Here is a 15349-nt window from a genome sequence, read left to right on the forward strand (position 1 = left end):
AGGCACAAGTTAATGATTCAAATATAGAAAAAACTTATTGGAATGTGTGCATTTCATTTAATATTTAACTTTTTAATCATTTAAATGCACAAAATTTTATAGAAAGTTTCTTCTTTTAGGTTTCTTAACATGTGCCCTAAGGGCACAAGTTAACACTACCCATAATCATTTTATAAACTTTCTGTTGTGGATTTAAACTTTGTCCCTTAAAATAACAAGATAAAACTTCTATACTAAGCTAGCACCTCATGAACACATAAGTAACCACATTGAACTAACTATTATGTGAGAAACATACTCATTTACCATCATTTGCTGGTTCCTCGAATTTATCAACAAGTAACAACGGTGAAAACGTAGACAAGGACTAAAACAGCTCCAACTATATAAAGAATAAAATGACAGATTTGTTTGTACATTTCCTTTGGTTCCACACTGTCTATTGATGCTAAAATAAGTCATTTGTTTTTCAATTTCAAGTTCTAATTTCAGTATAAAGACAAAAATATCACATACATAATCCGCACAACGCACATGACAGTCGAACTAAAATAGATTATTTACATTTTGTCGCGTTTTCTTTTTTTGAAACGGAAAATTTATTCTCGACGAGGCATACCCCTGCCTCAAAATCCCTATCACAAGGAGTCCCGGTAACATGCAAACTCCCTCTCTTCTGCCAACACAGAAACGCAGCACTGCTGCCAACAACATATTTCCCCAAACATAGATAAAATGTCGAACTAAGCAGCCCCCAACCCTTCCAAAACCGAACAGAATTGGAACACCAAGTAACCAAACTGCAAGGCAGCAGAAGACTGACATTGGCATGCGAAAATTAGCAGAAAATTGCACACGACACCAGCAACACCTATTAACACCGAACATGAATGAATGAGTAACAAATTGAAACATGAATCAGTTTGACCCTGCAAATGAACTGCAACTTTATGCTACCTCATATACTATCCTAAACGTGAATCTGTACCGAGCAAGACCTGTTATCATATGTCAAGCAATTAGAATGGTGGATTCTAACATGGACCATATCTCGCAAGCACTTCATATGGTGCAATTAAAACAGTTTCTGAAAGCTTTATATTACAAATTTTATTATAATGTAAATAGCTTTGTTAAATGGTAACAGAAGTCACCTCTCCAGGTCGACAATGACCCTCTTGTGCAAGAGCAACATGACATACACCTTTTTTTTTGACAAAAACTTGACATACACCTTTATAATTAGGATTTGCCTGCAAGGTATAAATTATTTTCAAGTCTATAAGATCTTTTAAGCAATTGAACCTTATTTATTGGCAAGTCAATAAATGAAAATTACATCGATGACATGAAAATAACTGCTAAAGTATTTGTGTGTAAACCGAGTATCTCTTCAAATCGTAATTCCTGATTCTTAAGGGATTTAGATTCACGGCTGTCGTATTAAACCTGCTGCCACTGTTGTCACCTAATCTTGACCATATGATGAATTAAACGTTCCATATTATTTCGCCAAAACAAAACAAAAAAATTAAATCTCTAACTTCAAAACAGAAATTGCAAAACTCTGAGTGATGGTCATTGAGAAGCTTAACAATTGTAATGGAGGTGATGGTGGTGGTGCTGGTCATCAATGATCTTAACCATGGCGGCGCCGACGATCTCCGCTCTTAATCATGGCGGTGCTATAGTCACCCCAGAATTGTATTCAACGGAAATCATTGTTGAAGGTTCAATGCGGTTATGTTATAATCGGTGCCTTAATCTGCGACCTTCCGCCGCCGTAGAGTTCTGTCTGAACTGCAGAGGACTTCCGCTAGTTTTGTTATTGTTCAGTTCATGTCAATATCAGTGAAATGATTTTTAGATGTTATTGATCCCAGGTTAATTTTCTTTGTGAATCATTCAATGAGAAATTTTTACGAAAAGAATGAAACTTTGCGGCAGTGACAGCAGTTTTATTTAACAGCCGTGTATCCAAATCCATTCTTAAGTAATCAAACATTTTCAAATCGTAATCAAACATTTTCAAATCAAGTGTTGATGAAGAATAATATGGAAGTCTCTAGAATGGTGAAGAATAATATGGAAGACTTTAGAATACTAAGGAATAATGTGGAAGCTACTAGACACTAATAAATAAGCATTAGGGAAGTCTTAACTTTCCTAGATCCTTCTAGGCTTATGTACTAAAATATCCACATCTCTAGACTTTTCTTTGTTTCTAGATATTTCTAGTTGGTAATGGAGAGCCTTCCTAGAGTAGTATAAATAAGGCTCACCACCTAGTGTTTTGGCATCATCAAGCATTGAAGAATTCCAATAATAACAACTTTCTTTGAGAACATTAGAGAGTTTTCTCTATTTTCTCTACCTTTCCTTTTGTCCCTGAGCCAGATTTGGCATCAGAGCTGGTTACGATACCTCGGAGTTGAGTTTGTGCGAAAAAATCAACGGAAAGTGAGTTTTCAAGTGAGCAAGGAGTTGCCTTTGTAAAACTTCACTTTGCGGCCATTTTGTTCGCAAAACTAACACCGCCATTTTGTTTGGGAAGTGAAGAAAACCCTTGGTTTACAAGTCTTCACCACCAACAAAACCACCACTCACCACCACAATCATCACCAAATAATTTGTTGAACTAATATCGTCAAAATGCCACCTCGAAGACAGAATGCAAGAGGTTTGCAAGAGATGGAGATGGAAGAAATGAGGCGACAAATTCAACTACTCCAGGAAACTGTCAATGCCCAGCAAGCATTATTGGAAGCACAACGAAGAAGAAATGATGATGATGGCTCTGGTAGTGACTCTTCATCTTCCCGAAGTAGTCGCTCACATCGACGTCAAACTCGGATGAATGATATCAAAGTAGACATTCCAGATTTTGAAGGGAAGCTACAACCTGATGAGTTTGTGGATTGGCTACAAACTGTTGAACGTGTATTTGAGTACAAGGAGATTCCAGAGGAGCAAAAGGTAAAGATTGTTGCTGTCAAGCTAAAGAAACACGCTTCAATTTGGTGGGAAAATGTTAAAAGGAGACGAGAGCGTGAAGGGAAAAGCAAAATCAAGACATGGGAGAAGATGCGTCGAGAACTCACCCATAAGTTTTTACCTCCTCATTATTATCAAGACAATTTTATTCAATTACAAAATCTTCGCCAAAAATCTCTGTCGGTAGAAGAATATACTAGAGAATTTGAGAAGTTGATGATGAAATGTGATATCCAAGAAAAGGAAGAGCAAACAATTGCTCGATACCTTGGAGGGCTAAACACTGACATTGCACACCCAGTCCAACTTCAACAATATTGGAGCTTGGACGAGGTTATTCGTCTAGCCATCCGGGTTGAGAAACAACTACCTAAAAAATCATCATACCAACCTTTTTCCTCTACCAGAAATTATTCCCATCGCAATAAACCACCAACCCAAGAACCTAGCTCCTCAAGCAAGCCGCCACAAAAGACCACCAAAGAGAACATTTCTAAGACACCTAAATGCTTTAAATGTCAAGGGTTTGGACATATTGCTTCTGATTGTCCAAATCGCAAAACCATCACCATCATCAAAGGGGAGATACATGAAGCTTCTGAAGAAGAAGATATTCATGAATCGCTAGAACAAGAAGAGATGGGCGAGCCAATATATGACGAAGAGCCTGTTCTTGCCGATTGCGGCGAATCACTGGTAGTTAGAAGAAGCTTACACACCACAACAGTCAAAGAAGAACCATGGCTAAGACACAATATCTTCCACACTCGCTGCACCTCGCAAGGCAAAGTTTGTGATGTCATCATTGATAGTGGAAGCTGTGAGAATGTTGTATCCAACTATATGGTGGAAAAATTGAAGTTGCCGACAAAGGAGCACCCTCATCCATACAAGTTGCAATGGCTCAACAAAGGTAACGAGGTTAGAGTCTCTAAGCGCTGCCTTGTATCATTTTCCATTGGGCAAAAGTACACAGACAATGTATGGTGTGATGTCATCCCCATGGATGCTTGTCACCTGCTTCTTGGGAGACCTTGGCAATATGATCGTCATGCCATATACGACGGTCATGCCAACACTTACACCTTTGTGAAAGATGGTGCTAAGATCAAGTTGGTGCCCCTACCACCCAATGCATTTGATGAAGGCAAAAAGGATTCCAAGCCAATAGTATCTCTAGTCTCAAAAGAACCATTCAAGGTGACAACAAAGGATGTCTAAGACATGAGCTTTGTCCTATTGGTCGAGTCCAATGAAGAATACACCATTCCAAAGGAGGTTGAGCATCTTCTCGTTGAATTCTCAGATGTTGTACCATCAGAAATTCCATCAGGACTTCCTCCGATGCGAGACATACAACATGCAATTGACTTCATCCCCGGAGTTTCCATTCCTAATAGACTGGCTTACAGGATGAGTCCAACAGAGCATGTCGAAGTCCAACGCCAAGTTGAAGAGTTGCTCAAGAAAGGATTGATTCGAGAAAGTGTCAGTCCTTGTGTTGTGCCTGCACTTTTAGTACCGAAGAAGGATGGTAGTTGGAGAATGTGCATGGACAGTAGAGCTGTCAACAAGATCACCATTAAGTATCGATTTCCAATCCCCAGGCTAGATGATATGTTGGATCAATTACATGGTGCCAATATCTTCTCTAAGGTTGATCTCCGAAGCGGTTACCATCAAATCAGAATTCGTCCAGGAGATGAATGGAAGACTGCTTTCAAGACAAGAGACGGCCTTTATGAGTGGACTGTTATGCCTTTTGGGTTATCAAATGCTCCGAGTACATTTATGCGACTAATGAATCAGGTACTTCGGCCCTTTATTGGTAAATTTGTTGTTGTCTACTTCGATGATATTTTGATCTATAGCAAAAGCAAAGAAGAGCATTTATGGCATATTCGACAAGTGCTTCAAACTCTTCGTGAGCAAAAACTTTATGCCAACCTCAAGAAATGCTCATTCTTGACCAATGAAGTGAATTTTCTTGGTTACATCATCACTGCTGGAGGAATAAAAGTTGACCCAAGCAAGATTGAAGCAATCAACAGCTGGCCAACTCCAAAGTCTGTCCATGATATAAGGAGTTTTCACGGCTTAGCTTCTTTCTACAGAAGGTTCATTAAAAACTTTAGCTTGGTTGCCACCCCACTAATAGAATGCATCAAAGGAGATAAATTTCGGTGGTCCGAAGAAGCTGATAGGAGCTTTAAGGAGCTTAAAAGGCGTTTGACCGAGGCACCCGTGCTAGCCCTTCCTAACTTTGACCAAGTATTCGAAGTTAGTTGCGATGCTTCGAACACTGGAATTGGAGCTGTTCTCAGCCAAGAAGGACATCCTATAGCCTTTTTCGGTGAGAAACTCAACAATGGAAAGCTCAAGTACTCTACATATGACAAGGAGTTTTATGCAGTTGTTCGTGCTCTTCAGCATTGGAGCCACTACTTGTTGAATAAGGAGTTTGTTCTTTACTCTGATCATGAAGCCCTTAAGCACTTGAACTCTCAACAAAAGATCAGTCGCAGACACGCTGCTTGGAGTGAGTTTCTACAATCTTATCCTTTTCTACTCAAGCACAAGGCAGGAGTCCAGAATGTTGTAGCAGATGCCCTCAGCCGACGTCATAGTCTACTTACTACTCTCCAAACAAAAGTTATTGGATTTGAGATTATCAAGGAGTTGTATCCAGATGATCCCGACTTTGGTAAAGTTTGGAGTTCCACTAATCCGCAGTCAACCCAAGGTTATTACAAACATGACGGATTCTTGTTCAAAGGAAAAACTATATGCATTCCCCAATGCTCTCTAAGAGAAGCAATTATTTGGGAGGCTCACGATGGCGGACTAGCAGGACATTTTGGGCGAGTAAAACAGTAGCCTTAGTCAAGGAGAATTTCTATTGGCCCAAGTTGGAAAGAGATGTCAATAGACACATCCAAAGGTGCAAAATTTGTCACTTGGCCAAATCCAAAAGTCAAAACACGGGGTTATATACGCCACTTCCAGTTCCTAAGGCACCTTGGGAAGATGTTAGTATGGATTTTGTCCTTGGACTACCTCGAACTCAGCGACAAAAGGATTCCATAATGGTAGTCGTCGACAGGTTTTCTAAAATGGCCCATTTCATACCATGTCAGAAGACTAATGACGTTGTCCAAGTTGCAGACTTGTACTTCAAGGAAATTGTTCGTCTTCATGGCATCCCAAAAACCATCACTTCCGATCGAGATGTTAAATTCATAAGCCACTTTTGGAGAACATTGTGGAAGAAGATGGGTACTAAACTCCAATTCAGCAGTGCTAGTCACCCTCAGACAAATGGGCAAACAGAAGCAATTAATAGACTTCTTGGGAACTTACTTAGAAGTTTTGTGGGAAAGAATTTGAGGCAATGGGATCTTATCCTTGCACAGATTGAGTTTGCCTATAATAACTCCACCAATCAAGCTACCGGGAAGTGTCCATTTGAGGTGGTTTATGGCTTGCGCCCTCTTAGCCCACTGGATTTAACTCCATCATTTAGCACTCAGCAGTACAGTGCAGATGCGGAACAAAGGGCTAATGAAATTAAGAAGTTGCATGAACAAGTTCGTGGAAGAATTGAAAAACAAAATTCAAGGTATAAGACTCAGCGAGACAAACATCGCAAATTGCACACATTCAAGGAAGGAGACTTGGTATGGATCCACTTGCGAAAGGAACGATTTCCTAACAAACCAAATGCCAAGTTATCTCCAAGAGCTGATGGTCCTTTTAGAGTTACACAGAAAATCAATGATAATGCCTACAAAATAGAGCTACCAGGTGAATATGGAGTCTCTGCTACCTTCAATGTTGCTGATCTTTCACCATACTTTGGCGATGAAGAAGACTTTCGACTCGAGGACGAGTCTTCTCCAACCCGGGGAGAATGATGAAGAATAATATGGAAATCTCTAGAATGGTGAAGAATAATATGGAAGACTTTAGAATACTAAGGAATAATGTGGAAGCTACTAGACACTAATAAATAAGCATTAGGGAAGTCTTAACTTTCCTAGATCCTTCTAGGCTTATGTACTAAAATATCCACATCTCTAGACTTTTCTTTGTTTCTAGATATTTCTAGTTGGTAATGGAGAGCCTTCCTAGAGTAGTATAAATAAGGCTCACCACCTAGTGTTTTGGCATCATCAAGCATTGAAGAATTCCAATAATAACAACTTTCTTTGAGAACATTAGAGAGTTTTCTCTATTTTCTCTACCTTTCCCTTTGTCCCTGAGCTAGATTAGGAAAGTTAAGACTTCCCTAATGCTTATTTATTAGTGTCTAGTAGCTTCCACATTATTCCTTAGTATTCTAAAGTCTTCCATATTATTCTTCACCATTCTAGAGACTTCCATATTATTCTTCATCAAGTGTTCAATTTCTTTTTCAAACAAATGTATTGTGACTCTTAATAGAAACACACCAAAGAGTTAACCCTTCCAAACAACTAATTAAAACACCACAACACTTTCAAAATTAAAAGTAATTTAACCAGTAGTTTTGAAATTAGGGTTTAAAGGGAAATATTATCATTAAACCCTAATTGAAGGAACAAACAAACTGGAATGAACAAACTGAAACTCACCTCAATCTTTGTGATTTGAGAACAATTTGGGAACAAGGGAGGAGTGAATGATACGAACTGGTTCAAACCGGAATTGGATTTCGATTTCAAACCGCATGGAAGAACGTGTTTTCGATTTTTAATGGAATAATTGGATTTCAAATGGATTTCAATTTTGATATGAAGAACTGAAGATTTTGAATGGATTCGATTTCGATTTTGAATTGGGTTTGAATGGACGAAGATGAAGAAAAATGGATAATATGCAGAAGGTGAAGAAAGGGGTCGAACAAGGTTTGAATGGACGAAGATGAATAAAAATGGATAATATGCTGAAGGTGAAGAAAAGGGTCGAACAAAATGAAAAGATGATGAACAAAAAATGATTTTATTTTAAATAAAATAAGGTTTTTTTTTAGGATTTTAAATAAAATAAGTTAATGAATCAAAAGTAATTAATATTTTGTATAAGGACTGATTTGTAATAAATTAAAATTTAGTTTTACAATGGTCCATCACAAAGACACTAGCTGACATGGCATGAACAACTATGTTATTGGTTAAACAAAATGACTTTTTTAAAAAAGTCATTTTTTTAACTGCACCATAGAAGCCCCCAATTTAAAAATGGATGGTCTCATGAAATAGATAAACTCGAAGTCCAAGATCCATACAAGGTAGATTGGAAGGCGAGAAAGGCAAAAAAATTAGTGTGTATATACCACTTGTAAATCCACTTATGCGACTAATTGTCATTGATTGTTGGATACATTATTCACAATTTTTTAAAATTAAACTAGACCTCACCTTTATAAAGAAAAAAGAAAAGAAAAGAATTTTCTCTTATATTCAAGACAGAAGGTTCTCTTTTTAGTTCCGGACGCCAATTTTATTTTATTTTTGTGAAAGGAGTTTTGGCCGTCTATTGTAACTCTTGCATCTTTATATATATATATATATATATATATACTAATGCCATTAAAAAAAAGTGTAGATGCACACACGATTTGTCAGAAAGAAGAAAAAAAAATTACAGTGGGATGGTGCTTTTAACACCCGTCTAGAATATAATGTCTAGTTCTATTTTGATTTCAAGTTAGTTGCGGAAGAAAAAAACTATTTGGTAACTCTCCTATAAAAAAAAAAAAAAAAAAAACTATTTTTTTTTTGAAGAAAAAAAAACTTTTTGAATCTTATTTTAGAGTTGCATGTTTGAACGATTATGTTTTTTTCTTTTCTATAAAAAAATGATATATATGCATGTCTTACTTTCTCTTCTCTGCATGAAAAATGGGAAATCTATATTTATTTTTATATTTTGGTTTCAACCTCGAATTTACAGGGAGTAGTTTATGATAATTAATCTAAAAATCGGCTGAGAGATGCGTAAAGTTTAATTAAATTTGGTTTCGATCGACATTTAATTAAGTTTGGATTCTTTTAAATAAACTTTTTTTGGGTTTGTAAAAAAAAAAAACTTTTTTTGGGTTATATGGATGAAGTGTCAAACATTATTGAAATACCCACACATTCACAAAACTTGGGATTCAAACACGATGAAAGCGTTCAAAGAAGCAATATTAATATCGTCAGTTGAATTAAACCTTACACAACAAATAATTTATCTTTTACTAAAACTCATTGTCACTTCAAAATTTGAGAGTAGCTAGCCCGCAAAAATGTGAAAAATAAAAGACAAACAAGGGTCCGTTTGGATTGACTTATTTTTAGGCTTATGAAAAATAGCTTACGTAAATAAATAAGTTTTTATGTTGGTTCATAAGTTTTCACTAACCAAAATTGTATCTTCAATAACTGTTTTTTTTAATTATCTTGACAAATTTATGAGTAATACATAAAAGATTATTTATTTGCATAAATTCTCTTCCGTATGCTAAAAAATAAATCAATTCAAACAAACTCTACGTAATGGAAAGCGAGCAATTAACATGTGTGTAAACCATCCCCGTGAGCATAGCTCAGTTGGCAGGGACATGCATTATAATATACAGGGGCTGGGGTTCGAACCCCAGACACTCCACTTATTCACCTTAAAAAAAGGTGAATTCTAGTCATTAAACTACCTAAAAAAAAAAAACATTTGTGTAAACCGATTGGTAGATGAGTCTCGTATGCATGTGATTAGATCAGATATTGACCTTTGTTGCCAAAAAAAACAAAATTAGATCTTGACCTCTTGTCATTGCTTATGGGAAAGACATTTCTTTCTTTAGGAACACCTTAAATAACTATATATGTACTTTGAGGGATAATAATAATAATAATAATAATAAGTGTCAAAATGAAGGAAATAAAAGGATTCGTGATTGTTCTAGAAAAATAAAAATGATAAAACTTAGGTACTATGTGTAATAGACAATCTTCTTTCTTTAAAACAAAAAAGTAATAGACAATTTTCTTATAGCCAATGAGGGTCGAATTAGTTAGTAGGGAGTTGATTTGTTTTTAAGGTTGTATATACATTCAACTTTCAGGGCAAATGTGAAGATATTTTGATGGATGATTTATAAAACTCATGTTAGTATTCGTTGCGCATTGAGATCTACTTTGACGGTAAAGTCCAACTCATCTAAGTTATATTTTAAGGGTGTGTTTGGTAAAATTAAGCTATAAGCTAGCTTATAGCTGATAGCTGAAAAGTTAGCTTATAGCTGAAAAATTTGCTGGTTTAAATTAAAGTGTTTGGTAAAATTAGCTTTTGAAGTTACTAATAAATATAATATGACTTAAAAGTACATGTTTGTTTAATATATTATAAATTTAATTTATAAAAAAATTTAACTTTTTTTTACCCATAAATATTTTAACTAAGAATTTATCTTAATAATTTTAATTTATTTCAAAATATTTTTATGGAAAATTATTTCTTTTGATTTATATTGGTAAATATGTTCAAAGAAAAAAATAATGATGATATATTTTTTTGAAGGAATAAATAAATATTTAGATATTAATTTGATAGAAAGAGACCGTATAAAAAAAAAATCTAATCTAGAAGAATATTTTAACGAACAGGTACCAAAAAAAAAATCAAATAGAAACAACGTAAGGCAAAGTGCAAACCGTAAAAAAAATTAAGACTACGTGGGAAGGTTTTCTTTTACGTGGGGTAGTTTTTTTAATAAAAAATAATATTAAAGGTTAAAAATGGAATAAATGTGAAAAGCTACAAGTTATAAGCTCAAAAGCTACTTGGATTAGCTTCTTAAAAAACGCTATAAGCTAGTGAGAAAAACTTTTTACCAAACACATCTCATTCTATCAAAAACAAGCTTATAAGCTAGTCCAACAAGCTATAAGCTAGCTTATTTATGTTACCAAACACAGCCTAAGTTTTTTATTTATTTAACATTTATGATTTTAGAAAGTAAGGAATAGTGCATTTCTTGTCATTGTTTACGAGAAAAACATTTCTTTTTTTAGAAACACCTTAAATGGGTCATTAACTAGTGTCCATGAGAAATTAGTTAAAACCATATTATCATTGAAACAAAATACAATAACTGAAACGGAATACGAGCCAAACATACAAGACATTGACAGTTAACTAGATGACCAAACACTTATAGTATAGATAACTCCAAAGATAATCTAAATAAATACAACCTCACAATTACGATTCAAGGGTTTGTTTTATGACATACGCTTTATGGTATGGACAACATGAATGAATGAAGGGCATGCACACATGCACATGCTCCTACCCAATTTTTCTGTTTTTGACTTTGATTGATATACGCATCCCACAAAAATGAATTGGTTTATTGGTAAGAGTTAGCTTGTTAGTCGGTAACTGAATGATGGGCAAGGTAGCCCATCTGCATTAACTACCATGTTTCATCAAATCTCAATGCCAAAAAAATAATATATCTAATCTAAATAATACTAATATTAAGACTTTGCTTGCTTTCCCCATTTTGCTATTTGTGCATTTTTCAAATTGCTCTTCTTAGAAGTTGCCTGCGGTTGTCAATGTGAACTCTTTAAATTTATACCTTTTTCCTAACAAGACAAGACAATCCTCTTTTTCATACTCCTCATTTAGTATAATGCTAAACTTTTCAAAAAGTTTTTTAGATTCACATAAACATTTTTTTATGGCCCAAATCTGAATGTACTACCTTTTTATGTTTGACTTTTTTATACTACCTCCGTTCCTTTTTAATTGTCACATTTTAACATTGTACACAAACCAAGACAATCAATAAATGTTGCTACTTTTGATACAATAATTTCTATTTTTACTATAATAACCTTATTTATTTAATATCTCATTACATATATTTCTCTCTCCACAATAATAAATAAGGGTAATATTGGTAAAATAACATTTAATGTTGCATTGAACTATGTAAAGTGACACTTAAATAAGAACAAAAAAATTCTCCAAAAACAACGGATAAACCAAATTCCTATGTGCATAAAACTTGAATTTCATAAGAAACAAAAGATAGCACAAAAAAATTAATATTTCTTCTCTAATGTGTTCTCAGACAAAGAAAAGAAATACTCCCTCCGGTCCTTAATATAAGAAGAAAACCCAAAAAACATCAAAACCAACGTCAACATTAATTGTTGTAACTTTTTAAACATTTTTACAAATATACCTTTATAGAATGTTGTGAAACATTAAATACATCAACTAATATTAAAAAGACAAATATTAAATGAGGGATAAAAAAGTCTTTTAAACAATTACTATCCTTAAAAGTTGTGACATTTGCTTATAAATAGGACCAAAACTTTTTTTGAAATTTTTTTTATATTAAGGACTGGAGGGAGTAAAATATAAAGAGGTTAATTTTGAAAGGAAAAAACATATGTCAAACGATCACTAATTATGTGTGATTTTTAAAGTTGTTCCTATAATTAAAGTAAATATATGATGTGTCAATTCATCATTGACTAACATAGTAAAAATCATCTTTAAAAAATACATAGTAAAAATTTACAATAAAATAAATTAAAATTATGAAAAATGCTAACAAATTTCTAAAATACGCGCCACTGTAAATATACCCTTACAAATATACCCTTATAGAATAAAATTATGATCAATAAGCCATTTGACAAAAAAAAGTGACTCTAAAAACATTTGTTAAAGAATGATAGTAGTAATTATGTTTTGGAATGTGTATAGTCAATGTTTTCAAATTTTTTTTTTTTTTTGAGGGAAATGTTTTCAAAATCTAGAAAGTGTTTATTTAATATAAATTTTTCTTTCTCCTTTTTTAACAAATGTCTTAAACGCACGTCATAAATTAGAACACACCCCAAACACTAGTTAGCATAACCCTAAAATCGTTTACACTAAATTGGATTAGATTCAATCATAAAATGTGTAACAATGGAAGTAAACATTCCGGGTATTGACAACAAAGTTGACAAATTTGCATATTATTGCAGTATGGTGTAGCCTGTGCCGAAGACTACGGATAATGGAGGAAAAAAAGAAATTTGTTCTTTAAAAGAAAAACGAAATTTGTTATTTTAAAAAACAAAATTTGTATAGAGGTCACTTAAGGGCACCGTTGACTATGTGAATACCTTTTTGCCATAATAAAACTTTGATTTTATATTTTTTAAGATGCTAATTCGACTATTCGGTTAACATAAGAAATATTTATGTGGCCACAATCTTAAATGTACAAAATGTAGCTTTTAAAAATCACGGTAGTCACTTGTTGTAATTTCGACAAACTCACTTATTACAAACATACACTTAAATTTATGCTCGCTATAATATTCCACCCAAAATAATTCAAACTGATGAATATTTTAATTTTTAAGTCCACTATTTTTTTTACTTCAAAATTGATCTAAATCTAAATGCATATGCCCTCACAGATATTTCAAGCTAGCAATAAATAGACCATGTGATATTAACCCAAATCCAAGCAATCCATGTCTTCCTATTGTGTATTACTGGAGTTAGGACATGATGAGAGTGATTGCGCAGTTATTCAGCGGTGCAAAATTCTGACTACTTGCTAATTTATCTACGGATTCATAGCCGTGTGTGTGGGCAAAAAGGACACTGATATTGATAGTCCACTTCCAAATGGCCCCAAATTCTTGACTGTATGCCTTCATCAGAGTCGTGTGTTTATTGCAAATACAAGCCTAAGTTAAGCAAAGACCCCACACGTACATACAACCTCGCACTAATGATCTTTAATTTCAAACCAAGTATAGTTTTGCTAATAGCAAATTAATGTAGCCCATGAGTAAAATTCGAAGATTAAACGAGTGAAGAGTATGAAAGTTGTTAAAGCTGTCATAAAATAGTTACCAATTACTGTTTGTGGCAGTTACAGCTAAAGTTTTTTTTTTAACAACAAATTTTATTTAACCACCAGGTCTCTGCTCAAGACAGACAGAGACCGGTGAAAATGATAATATAAATTAAATGATCCGTATATAGACGGAACACCCGAAAATAAACACCATAAAAAACACCCTTGAGGACAACACCCATCGAAATACACGTTAGTACCTAAAACAGACACTTCAACAAAAATGATCACTGTAAAAATGAAATCCCGCACCATCTGTCGTCACTACTCACCCCCAAAGAAACACCCCTAAAAAATAAACTCCAATACCTCAATACGAAAGCTAATTCACAGCCGAAAAGCTCCTATCCGAAAAGATCAATCCGCTTCAACCACCTCTCGACCTCTGATCCACCAAAAGAAACCATAAAAAGCCCAAAACCACAACTTGAGCCAAAAACCTGACTCCTGATCTCGAATCAAAAGTGATCGGTCAACCAGACTTTAGGACCAAATTAGAAGGGCACCCCTTCACCCCCGGTACACTAGAGAAACACCAAAAGTTATTACTTACTAGTATATTTTTTTTTTGTGGTGACCGGGGTTTGAACCATGTACCTATCATATATTATACGTTGTCCTTACCAACTGAGCTAAGCTCACAAGGACACTTACTAGTATAGTTTAGTTATTCTAGATTAATTTAGACAAAAAAAACTGCTCAAAAGAAAAAGATTTAGACATCAAAAAATTATTTGAGCTTACATATCTAACATGCCTCAAAGGTGAGGAAAAAATGGATAATGTTTATGCTAGTGGTATGGATGGAATAATGATGAAGATGAAAGAGTAGGATTAGAGATTTGATGAAGGAGTATTTAAAATTGGGATTCTAGGGATTTAAAAAGAATTCGAATGTGTGTTTCATTCATTTTCGTCTTTGATGCCACCTTACACCTTACATGTCATAAAAATACACCAGCTCAGATTTTTTGTGAATTTAACGATCAATTTAACGTCAAAGATTAAAGTGGCTAATGTATTATAGAGTCAGAGACTGTTTTGTGTTTTTTCTGAGTCAAAGACCAGTATAACCAGGAGGTGCATATTCATAGGCCAAAATTGTTGTTTTTCCTTATTATTTTTCACTTTTTTTTAAGAAGCTAAATTTACCTACCTAGATTGGCACCAAGGAGATTATTTTCCACCATTGTAATTAGTTCTCAGCAATATGGTTTCGCTTTCTTGAAGGAGAGAAAGAGGAGCATAAAACTTGCACAAATACGTCATATCATTCTTAAAATCCTTTCTTAAAAAAGGCCTATAGATTCTCTTGCAACTTGTACGAGTGGACAATGCTGCTTAAACAATTAGGGCTCCAAGTCTTCATTGAGTGGTTTTTCTTTGTTTTCCATCTTTTGAGGTGTTTGTTTTTTGGGTTAATTAAGTTTTTAGTCCCTATAAATA

At 34.3% G+C, this 15349-nt stretch overlaps 1 protein-coding gene and 1 long non-coding RNA gene across 2 annotated transcripts; one reads left to right on the plus strand and one right to left on the minus strand.

Moving 5' to 3' along the window:
• Positions 1–626: 626 nt before the first annotated feature.
• LOC146959417 (uncharacterized) lies at positions 627–7929 on the minus strand. The gene is made up of 4 exons (XR_015024951.1): positions 7608–7929; positions 1155–1253; positions 958–998; positions 627–871 (listed from the first exon to the last, which is right to left on the minus strand). It is a non-coding gene; the product is annotated as an uncharacterized LOC146959417 (long non-coding RNA).
• LOC146959418 (uncharacterized) lies at positions 2653–4215 on the plus strand. The gene has a single exon (XM_085740946.1). It carries the CDS (start codon positions 2653–2655, stop codon positions 4213–4215), a length of 1563 nt encoding a protein of 520 aa, XP_085597072.1.
• Positions 7930–15349: the final 7420 nt, after the last annotated feature.

The sequence above is a fragment of the Medicago sativa genome, chromosome 1 (assembly GCF_051527215.1).
Source record: "Medicago sativa cultivar Bolivia chromosome 1, Bolivia_mono, whole genome shotgun sequence".
Classification (NCBI taxonomy): Eukaryota; Viridiplantae; Streptophyta; class Magnoliopsida; order Fabales; family Fabaceae; genus Medicago; species Medicago sativa.

Bases quoted from the DNA above. Each gene is read 5' to 3' on its own strand.
- LOC146959418 (XM_085740946.1), top strand. From the start codon at position 2,653: ATGCCACCTCGAAGACAGAATGCAAGAGGTTTGCAAGAGATGGAGATG.